At 41.6% G+C, this 11,369-nt stretch overlaps 1 protein-coding gene across 1 annotated transcript; it reads right to left on the bottom strand.

Moving 5' to 3' along the window:
* Window positions 1–856: 856 nt before the first annotated feature.
* bap1 (BRCA1 associated deubiquitinase 1) lies at window positions 857–11,369 on the bottom strand. Its single transcript, XM_011474705.3, has 17 exons — window positions 10,643–11,369; window positions 10,406–10,435; window positions 10,225–10,279; window positions 7,779–7,911; window positions 7,365–7,484; window positions 6,756–6,817; window positions 6,446–6,588; window positions 6,194–6,272; window positions 5,974–6,097; window positions 5,704–5,815; window positions 5,366–5,532; window positions 5,043–5,176; window positions 4,499–4,962; window positions 4,154–4,374; window positions 3,901–3,993; window positions 3,747–3,819; window positions 857–1,725 (listed from the first exon to the last, which is right to left on the bottom strand). The coding sequence occupies exons 1-17, from the start codon at window positions 10,677–10,679 to the stop codon at window positions 1,592–1,594; spliced, it is 2,181 nt and encodes a 726-aa protein (XP_011473007.1). The 5' UTR covers window positions 10,680–11,369; the 3' UTR covers window positions 857–1,591.

Below are 11,369 nucleotides of genomic sequence, written 5' to 3'. Positions count from 1 at the left end.
TTCTGACCCTTTCCAGCTTCATGCAACTCAACAATTCTTGATTGTAAATCCTAGGAGAGCTCTTTGGTGTGAGGAACGGTTCTCATCAGGCAATGCTTCTTCAAAGTAGCAAACTCAAAACTGGTGTGTGTTTTATTTTACAAGGCAGGGCAGCTTTAAGCAGCACATCCAATCTCATCTCATTGATTGGCTTTGAGGTTGGTCGATTCCTAGCTTCAATAGCTCTTGGAGAAGTTTTTTGCTTTAGGGTTTACATATTTTTTTCCATTCCTTTGAATATTTACATGTTTTGTTGAATAAAAACATGAAAACTTTACATTTTTGTGTTGTAGTTTAAACAAACTGTATTTATCCGATGATGAAAATCAGGACGTTTTATGATGAATTCACACAAAAATCAAAGTAATCCCAAAAGGATTCGCATACTTTTTCTTGAAACTGCAGGTTTCTTGTTTGCTAACAAAACAAACAGAACTGAGATCAATATCTATGCCACGGATTTATTCATCCTATAAATTCAGTGACAAAGAATAAAGTAAGAAGATGAACAAGTACAGGTTTCAATTTGCAACATAACAAAAAGCAACAAACATAGAAATTGCTTAAACTGCAGGAAATTAAGAAAGAACTGAGCTTCTCCCATAATAAATGTAAACTTGATAAAGGCTTTTATTTTCAGGACATAAAGATGCCCCACTGCCCTCCCCCCCTAGTGTAACGTGCTTTCACTACACCTTCTAAACTAATTATTTTTTGGACTTTTTTGTTTAAAATAAGCATAAGATTTATTACAGAAAACAGCAATCAGATAGACCACGTCAGCTTTATAACAAAAGAGACTGTAAGTTTGAAAATGTACATTTTGATGGACTTTATTGCTGAATGAACTCATAAAACACAGAGCACAACAGTACAATGTTCACTTGAGCCAAATGACAGATAAATATATACAAGGACACACAACTGCACACACCTTAATATTACCTTGAGATCCTTTTTGAGTAGAAATAAAATGCACTGGAAATGTCTGGATGGAAAACCAACATGAGACAAGAGCTTTTCCTAAAAGGAAAACATGAGGAGGCTTCTTGACTTGGGTGCTGGTTTTCTACTCATGCAATAATGAAAACAATACAGAGTGAATTAGCAGCACTGAAAGTCAGTGACTGAAAAGGTGAGACTGAATTGAGGATCTGTCTTTGTCAAAAACATTCAGCGCCTCATGGGCACTGAAGACCGAGAAGTTACCTTTGGAGAGACTTAAGCACATTTTCCAACAAACGACATTTGTACTAAAAAATATATATAACGAAGAGAAGATTGTTCATTAAAAACATTGATGTTACCCCCCTAAAGACATGCTTCTTGATTCAACATTACAGTCTGCAAGTGACAATGGCACAATAGCAAGAATGATATGAAGCCAAGAAAGAAACGGATGGTCCACTTTGTGAAGCAGAAGAGGTTCTGGCTAAAATACAACACTATACTGCCTGTAGGAATGAGTGTCAGGAGTCCAGCAGCTTCTTTATTCCCCTCTGTTGATTGCGTGGTGTTTACACATCACTAACACGGATGATGTCCTTATTATTTACTGACGTTTGGCTTTGTAAGGCCGGGAGCGTTTCCTTCGATCGGGCTTCCTCTGTTTGTGCAGGCGGCCGATACTCACTCCCTGACGCCGGCGCACAGAGATGTTTTGCTCCACCAGGCTGGCTAACATACCTGAATGAAGTTAGTAAAGTTGGAGGAAAATAGAAACCAGAACCGGTTGTTAGTTGGTTTTTACTAAAAGCATGAAAAATAACAATAAGCACTTCTTAAGAGGTAAAACATGCGTGACGTTTTACAAAAAAATATTTTTTCTGAATTAAATATACAGAAAACTTTTACAAGTATTTTTTTTTTTAGCAAACTACAACACCTTCCAAACCTTGGTCATGTGCACCCGTACAGGTGCTGCAGGTTTTTGGGTTTTCTGGGCCCGGGGAGGGGGGCAGAGGTGCCTCATATGGCCACCCATTGACTGTATAATATAACTGGACGAATCACGTGTGACATCACACATAGAAAATGCCTTGCGTCCAGTTCCAAACAAATGAGGTCAATTTAGTTGCCATTTTTCCACAATATGTCCGTGGCCATGTCAGGACCAGACGTCCTCAGCAGGCGGGGATTTTCTACGGCAACCACTCTATCCAATCAGGACTGAGCATGTTAGAAGGCCACACAGATCGGGAGAATCTGTCAATCAAATGCTTTGACCGAGGCTGTTGTTAAGGCATCTGATGGGTCAGTTTATAACCTGAATAACTTGCACTACAGCAAAAATATCATGAAAACATTTAAGATTATCAAGAACATGTTAACAAAAGGTAATAAAGCGTGAATGGTTATTCTGACAGATATAATAATGAGTGAGTGACTGAGAACGGTTTATTTCTCTATGGGATTTCAGCTTTTTGGGACCGGCCGGTACTTCCTGTGGAACGCAAAGGGGGGAGGAGTTTGCTGTGTCCAGTTCTCATTTACAGTGTGGCCGCCTCAAGAGGCGCCATGAAAATGGAACGTACCATTGCTGTGCTTGTAATACGTAAGATTCTGGTTAGGGCTAATGTAAGTTGCGGCACTTCTGAGGTACAGGAGCTGCTGTCGTATGGTGGGCCTTACGCTACACTATTCAATAGTAAAGTCCGTGTACTGGCTCCTTAAAGACATCGCACAAATGCTGTAAGCACGGCATGCGTCAACACAAAATACACCGAGCTTCTAATTTCCTCATTTCTCACAGTCAGGATTTGGAGTTAAAAGGGGACAAATTCATGTGACACGCCTGCGTGTCGCCAACTTCACCCTTTTGTGTACAAGTGTTTACTACAACCCGTCACCCGCAGTAATGCCCGGAGAAAAACTTGTATGACCATTTTGGCTCTACGGGCTCAGCGATTGGTCCACGACCTTGACTTTTGGTGCAGAACGCCTGCACACCCCACACCAATTTGCCCGTATTTTGCCTGCAGACGGCCCGTATCCAACTGGAAGGGTATTTGTTGCTAAAGCTTATGCCTTAGTCACGACGGTGTACAGCCTGAATGTTAGATATGAGGAAATTAGACAATCAGTGTGTAGTTTGAGTGGGCGTCCAACGGCACTTTCATACTACCTGCACACCCAGTGCGTGCAGCAGCTCGCAGCTTACCAACAGTGTAGCATACGGGCACCGTATGACAGCAGCACTCGTACATCATAAGTGTGTAACTTCCATTATCCTTACGATTACTTCACAACACAACTTACCACATGTACAGCAATGGTGGGCTCCATTTTCAGGACATTCCTCAAGTATGAGCCACAAGAAAACAGCAGGACACTTCTGTGCTCCTCGTAACCCTTGTGCTATCCTAGGCTCTTTAACTTTGGGAGTTGGGTCATGTAGACCCACTAGACAGTGCTCTGAACCTTTTTTCTTCAATGATTTGTGATCTTCACTGGTGTCCATGGATTACATGAAATCTTTCCACCTTTGTCATGGTAGAGAGAACACGTCAATGGAAGGCTGGGGTCATAGGATAGCACAAGGGTTAAGAGGGACTCCACAGGCCGGGACAACCCAAAAACCCGTAGCACCCCTACAGGCAACCCCCATACGGGTGCATGTGACCAAGGCAGGTAGAGACACCTTGTGTTGACGGAGGTCTAAGAAAAGCATCAGCTGAAGGAACACGCCAGAGAAAAGCGAGCTTTACCTTCTTGGGCCAGCATCGATATAAATGTGCAGATAAACTCGTCGTAATTGTGGGTCCTCCTCTGATCGTCAATCTTACCAAACAGAAACGACATGTTTTAAGCATAAAACAAACCAGACCAGCAGGTGTTTTTAAGGACTAAAAACAAACCTACTTTATATTTCTTTCTCTTTTCCACTTCCTCCTTTAGATACACCTCATAGTTGGCGATGTCGGCTTCCACACACTTGAGCAACGCAAGAAGCTCCTGGAAAAGACAAGATCAGCTCCATCTGAAGAGACACTCTGGCGCAAAGCTTTGGCAGAAGCACTCTAATTAGCATCACCAATCCCCCAAAATTTCAGGAATGTGTATAATCAAACACAGCAAGAAGTGATGTCTCTTTTTATGACATTTTTAGACGTACTTTGGGTGAGTACCGATCCCCGGGAGGTTTGCTCTCTGAGCTGGAATCCGCGGCGTTGAGCCTTTCTTTTCCGGGCTTCACGTCTGCTCCACATTTCCCCTCATCCTCTTTCTTCACCTCTGCAGAAGACCCATCCCCTCCCTCCTTTGTAGCCTCTTTTTCAGCAACTTTTCCTTTCTCAGAAGTGCAAGGCTGCTTTGTATTCTCAGCAGCCAAATCTCCTGAGCAAATAACAAATGCGGGTACAAAAAAATGTTGGTTTGCCTTTAATAATAACTGAAGTCAACTATAAATGTTCTGGCTTGCAGGGTTGTTTTTTCAGTGATGACGGTCTGGTGTTCTCACCTGGTGAAGAGAGAGCACAGATGACTCCGTCCTCCTGCAGGTGCAGCAGGGCTACGCTGACAGAGGGGCCCAGTTCTCTCACAGCGCGATTGTGTCTGGAGTCCAGCCTCAGCATCTCGTCCTCTCCAAACAGCACACGCGACAAATGGGATGCTACTGGACTGGATGGGCGTGTGGCGGCCTGGGAGCGTGCCGGGGAGCGCAGCGGCGAGTTGAAGGCGCTGCCAATCTCAGACGCGGTGTCTGTGCTTTCGTTGCTGGGCGTTGGGGAAGGCTGTGAAGCAGATGTGATGCAGATGCCCCCCGTGCGGCCTTCGGTGCGCACAGACAGGGGGGTATTCAGAGCATCTTTTCTCTGAGCCTCCTTCTTCAGTTTCTCGGCCAAAACATTGAGGGCGATCTGGCTCTCCATTCCGGAACCGACCCGACCTGCTCTGGACCGCAGACTGGCCTTCCGCCTGAATCTTTAAAAAAACAGAAGAGAAAGAAATGAAACAGAAATAAACAAACTTACGGAGCTTTTATCCAGAACAACACAACATACCTGCTCGCAGTGCTAGTGGAACCTGTCACGTCCTCTTCATCATCTTCATCGTCATCTTCATCATCAGAGTACGGAGGCTGAGGAGGAGCTGGGATCCGGGGGCGACCGACACCAGCTGCAAGATCCTCTTCCTCCTGTCAGGTAGAAATGACTTCTGCAATGACTCCACATTTTGGATTTTGGGCTGGTTAAGCAGGAAAGGCCAAGGAGATGCGTGATGTAAAACATTCTCATTATAATTGTGAGGAAAGAAGTGAAACTATTCCGTTGGAGGAAACCAAGAATCCCCCCTAATGCAGGGTAAACTCCACCGATGCTCCTACCTGCATTGGAGACTTGGCGTAGTTGTGATTGTCCAGGAATGCTGGCAGCCGTTGAACGAGGGGGTTGGAGCCGCTCACCTGCTGGGAGCCTCCTCCAGAGGGAGCCGCTGGTTTACCCACAGTTTTAGAGCCCGCTGAAGAGTTAGAGGCCTCTTTGCACTCATCCACTAAAGTAAAAAGTTTAGAGTTGGGATTGTTTTTACATGCTTATTGCTCAGGAAAACCCCTCCAGCGTACAAGTCAGGGGGAGTTTCCAAATGTGATTTTGTGGAGCTGAATTACCAGAGAACCGCTGAATTAAAACAATATCTGGTTGTTAAAATAAAAAAACATGTTACCTGAGGAAGCGCCTGAGCTGGCCTCTGCTTCTTTCTTGATGTTGTCCTCGGCAGCAGAGGCGTCTGGCTGCTTCTTCTCCTGGAGATGCTCGGCCTGAGTGAGCCGGATCATCTGAAAGTGTGACGACATTCCTCAGCAGACATTACAGGCGGTTCTGTGAGGTATTTCACCAGACACTCCAACTACTCGGACACAAAACTAACAAACTCACCACATGCTGACACATTTCAAGGATGTGTAAAAAAAAAAAAAGTGGTTGAGTTGCTGACCTTCTGCAGACCTTCCAGAATAGTTTGTCGGTTTTTCTTTAGAACTTCTAATTTAGACTCGTACTTCATTCTCCGGTCAGGCACCACTGCCATCAGGTTGAAGCGGATGTCATGGTACGGCTCACTGAGGACGAGCACAGCAGCAGAATGAGAATTAAGCTTTGAGGGTTAATGTAGGAGCTATAGCATCACTAAAACGGCTATCTGCTGCATAACTCACCCAGCTGTGGCCAGTCCAATCCTCTCCATAATTACCCGTCGAGCTTTATCAGTCCACTCCTCCTCTTCACCCCAGGGTCCTACATGAAACCATTTAAAGATATATTTTTAAAAAGTGCCAACACAAAGGACGCAGAACCCCAAAAGAAGCAAAAAAAAAAAAAATCCCCAAAACTCCTGTCGTCAAATTCAGTTTGAGAAGCAAAGGTAAAATCTGGGGATTTCTGTCACCTGTAACTGTATGAAGTCTTACCGTGGTCAATGGGGTAAGCCTTCAGTCCATCCAGCTCAAAGAGGCGGTCTTTGATAGGCACGTAGCTGACAAAATGGAACGCTTCCATTGTACGAACCGCACTGATGCCATTCTGCTTCTCCGGCAAGTGCCTCGGCTCCGGTCTCCATGGAAACACAAACAAATTAAAGAAACGTTTTTTGTTTTTTTAAGTGCCTGACATTCAACAACATAAGCGTTCTCCTGAAAGTAGAACTGCACTTTTTTTTAAGTTTCTCTAGAGACTTGTTGCTTTTCTCTTTCTAGAAGGGGATTTAAGGCTGCAGCCTACCTGGCGTGGCTGTTGTGGGCTCTGGCGAGCTCTGGGGCATTTCCTATTGCATAACCTTTACTCTACAGAAGAGGAAAAAAAACAACATATAAATAAAGATTAGCGGAGAAGAAAAATCAACAGCTGTAAATCGAAGTAAATCTTCAAAACATAACACCAACAATGTATAGTCAATATGTTAAACTCTTAGATGTTCATTATAGGTTTAAACATTTTTAGTTTTTCAATAGCTATTCTTTTGAGGACTAGTTTTCCAGAAACCCATTAGTTTTAATAATGTTTTAGATAAATCTACAACAGCAGAGATAAAAAGAAGGGCTAAATGGTAAAAGTATCAGTGTGGAAGCATTAAGTCCATTAAAATGCTGCAGTTAAACTTCAGGAGAAACACAAAAGAAAAAGAACGGAAATCAAGAACCAAAGCAACAAAGAAAAATGTTCTAAACTGTTCCAACCCCAAGAGAAATGTATCAACTCAGACAGAGATGTTATTAATCAAAGCTTGAAACTAACTTTGTTTGTCACATTCCTCAGCTGACTCAACAAACAAAACAATCATCCAACAGTGACTGCTAGAATGTGTTCCCACCAAAAAAAAGAAGCACTTACTTCCGGACTGAAGCCTTTAGTGAAAGCCTTAATGCGACTGAGTGTGGAGCCCAGCTCCACTCCACTGCAGTTGAGAAGGACACTCAGCAGTGCGTGGGTGGCACACGAGTTTGGGATTAGCTAGACACAAAAAACCAAAAACACACACTTTATATGAATAAGGCTGCACAGTGGTGCATTTAAGGCTTAACTTGTGTAGTGAGAATTTAGTGTTTGATACGTATTTGTATGAAGGTATAAATGCTGTTTGTATTGTTTTGTGCATTATTCTTGCCTTGATTGCTTGTAATAAACCATTTCAAATAACATTAAATAAAATGTAGAGTTCCAAGAGAAAAAATAAAGTGAAATGTCTAATAATAAACTAAACATCAAATCCAACGTTGTATTTTTAAAACAAACATATCCTCTTACCTGATGAGCAAAAAACATGTCATTTACAATTTCCTCATCGATGACCGAAGTCTCGTCCACCAAAGTGTTGACTTTCCTCCTGGATCGGCGCTCTTCAATCCACTTGAAGAGGAAGATGAAGCCATAGACGGGACTGAAAAGTTGAACAAAGCTCATTATTCTATTATATATACTTGAATTTCCAGTGTTGTTAATATTAATGTGCAGCTCTCCTGAGCAAAAGTGGTAACTTGAAAATCATTTTAATAGGTATACATAAGTAAAAAAAAGTATAGCAAGTATGCAATAGACCATGTACTACATACAGAGTTGAAAGTATACTAACTGAATAGTTCTTCAGACTATATCGGAAAAATATACGTGTACCACATATAGACAGTTTATTAAAAATCAAACATCCCATTCTCAGTGGTCTTTATGATAAAAAATAAAATTTTAAAAATTGCATCCGTTAACATGCTCTCCCACTAGCTTCCAGCCCCTCACACTGCCCAACATAAAAGTAGCAGTGCAACAAAAATGGCGAGCAATATTGGAGCTATGCAGACGTACAGTTTTGAGCCAGATACCAGCTCAGACGAGGAAAAGGATCTATTTGTCTGCAGGCTGTTGTATCAGAATGGAGCGGAGCTGTAGCTTCAACATGACAAATAAAAGCATTTTTTTCATCTGATCCTGATTCACAATGACTTGAATAAAGAAATACTCAGAAATGTCCTTTTATGCTTCATTTTCTTAATTTACAGTGGTGGACAAAATAGTTGGTAGCCCTCAGTTAAAGAAACAAAGTCCACAATGTTCACGGAAATGACATGAAACCTTAAAAGGTAACAATAAATTAAAATGTATTGAAAATAAAATAATCAGCCATTACTTTTGTGTTTTTGATTGAAATAGGGCTGGACAAAAATGATGGTACCCATATCTTAATATTTTGTTGCACAACCTTTTGAGGCAATCACTGCAATTAAACGGTTTCTGTATTTGTCAATGAGCCTTCTGCACCTGTCCACAGGTATTTTGGTCCACTCCTCATGAGCAAAATGCTCCAGTTGTCTCAGGTTTGACGGGTGTCTTCTCCAAATGGCATGTTTCAGCTCCTTCCACTGATGTTCAATGGGATTCAGATCTGGGCTCATAGAAGGCCACTTCAGAATAGTCCAACGCTTTTCTCTCAGCCATTCTTGGGGTTTTTGGCTGTGTGTTTTGGATGGTTGTCCTGTTGGAAGACCCATGACCTGCGACTGAGACCAAGCTTTCTGACACTAGGCAGCACATTTCTACCCAGAATGCCTTGATAATCTGGAGATTTCATTTGACCTTGCACAACTTCTAGACACCCTGTGCCAGATGCAGCAAAGCAGCCCCAAAACAGAACTGAGCCTCCTCCATGTTTCACAGTAGGGACAGTGTTCTTTTGGTTGGATGCTTCATTTTTGAGTCTACCAACATAGAGCTGATGTGCCTTACCAAAAAGCTCCAGTTTTGTCTCCTCTGTCCAAAGGACATTTTCCCAGAAGCTTTGTGGCTCGTCAACATGCATTTTAGTAAATTCCAGTCTGGCTTTTTTATGATTTCCTTTCAACAGTGGTGTCCTCCTTGGTCGTCTCCCATGAAGTCCACTCTGGCTCAAACAACCATGAATGGTGCGATCTGACACTGATGTACCTTGATCTAGGAGTTCACCTTTAATGTCTCTGGAGGTTGTTCTGGGCTCTTTGGATACAGTTCCAACTATCCGTCTCCTCCATTTGTCATCGATTTTCTTCTTCCACGTCCAGGGAGGTTGGCTACTGTTCCGTGGGTCTTAAACTTCTGAATAATATGTGCCACTGTCGTCACAGGAACTTCAAGCTGCTTAGAGATGGTTTTATAGCCTTTACTTTTACCATGTTTGTCTATAATTTTGTTTCTAATGTCCTGGGACAATTCTCTCCATGGCTTTCTGTGGTCCATGTTCAGTGTGGTTCACACCTTTTCACCAAACAGCAATGTGACTATTTGTCTCCCTTTAAATAGGCAGACTGACGTATTATGGGTTTGAAAACAGCTGTGATGTCAATTAAAGGACAAACCTGAGTTCATCATGACCCTCTGGGCAATTAGTTCTCAGTCTTTTATGGAGGTACCATCATTTTTGTCCAGCCCTATGTCATTAGTTTGTTTTTTTAAATAATTCTGTTAACAACTCAAAAGTAATGGAAGATTTTGATTTTTTTATTCTCAATAAATTTTAATTTATTGTTACTTTTGAACGTTTGAAGTCATTTCAGTGAGCATTGTGGACTTTCTCTCTTTAACTGAGGGCTACCAACAACTTTTTCCACTACTGTATGTCCTCAATCGTGACAGTCGGAGAAGGTTTTCAAAGATTAATTTTGCAGATTGTTACATAAGGCTTGAGTTACAAATACCAATTAAACTACGGAGACAATTCATAAAATACCTTTGACACTTGCTCTGGAGATCATAGATTTCTTCAACTTGCACACCTTTGACCCCTTCAATAAATTGGGAAACAGATTAAAACCATTATTTACCCTCTGATAGCCCCAGTGTGAAGACAATCATATAACCACAGATTCATATAACACAGCTTCCGAGAGAGAAAACTAGCATGATCTTACCAAAATCTTCTACCAGCAGAGTGAAGAGTCCTGAATACAAAAGAATACAGAAAACAATCCAAATATAAAACGACAGACCGTGACAACGTTTATATAGACGACTAAACAATAGAAACTTTACTACAAATGAACCTAAAGTAGTAATAATAATGACGCTAATATTCGTTAAAACCGCTACGAGGTGAAAGCTAACGTTTGCTAGCCGAGTCGTCTGTCGTTCTGTGAAACATTTCTCACCTGGATCGCTCTCTAGCTCCAGCCAACCTTTATTCATGTTGTTTTTCTGCACAACACACTGTTACTTAAGATGTCTTCCAATCCATGACCGACAGCGCGAGAGCAATGTTTATCTGAATGCCGCTTCTATTTCTTTGGTATTTAAAAATCCTCAACAGAAAATTCAACATAAACACAATAGATCGAGTCGGTCGCCGGTTACCTGCGTCATCAAAACGCGCCGGAAGATTGTCGCAAAAAACCGTCCGGAGTCAAATCTTTTGTAGTTCATTCGCGACAAAAAAATATAATAACAAATCTAATCAATTTTCTAAACATACGTTTATCCTATTATGACGTCATTTTTGGACCTATATGTTTTCAAAGGGGATTCATACAACGCACATGATAATGCACACAATCCTTTGCTTTCGGCTGTAATGAAGTGTGATGCTGCCTTAATCAATAATGGTGTTCTCATTAAATGCAATTTATTTCAAAATCTAAATTTGTAATTTTTTCGTGTACGGTTTTTTTCGAAATAACTTGTAAAAATGAATTTTTCTTGAATCAAATACGCATTCTTTTCTCTATTTCTAGGGTTTTCAGACAATTAACTTAAACACTTTGATAGAGTTTCTTTAAAATATAGTTTGGGGACGTTTAAAAAAAATACGTGGATTATACCACTACTGTCTGTTCCACTGCAAAAAAAACTAAAGTTGTTTGGCAGGAACTTTGGGTTGGG

The sequence above is a fragment of the Oryzias latipes genome, chromosome 5, assembly GCF_053564925.1.
Source record: "Oryzias latipes strain Hd-rR chromosome 5, Olatipes_Hd-rR_3.1".
Taxonomy (NCBI): Eukaryota; Metazoa; Chordata; class Actinopteri; order Beloniformes; family Adrianichthyidae; genus Oryzias; species Oryzias latipes.
The sequence above is the reverse complement of the archived record's forward strand: the minus strand, read 5'-3'. Positions and strand labels throughout refer to the sequence as shown.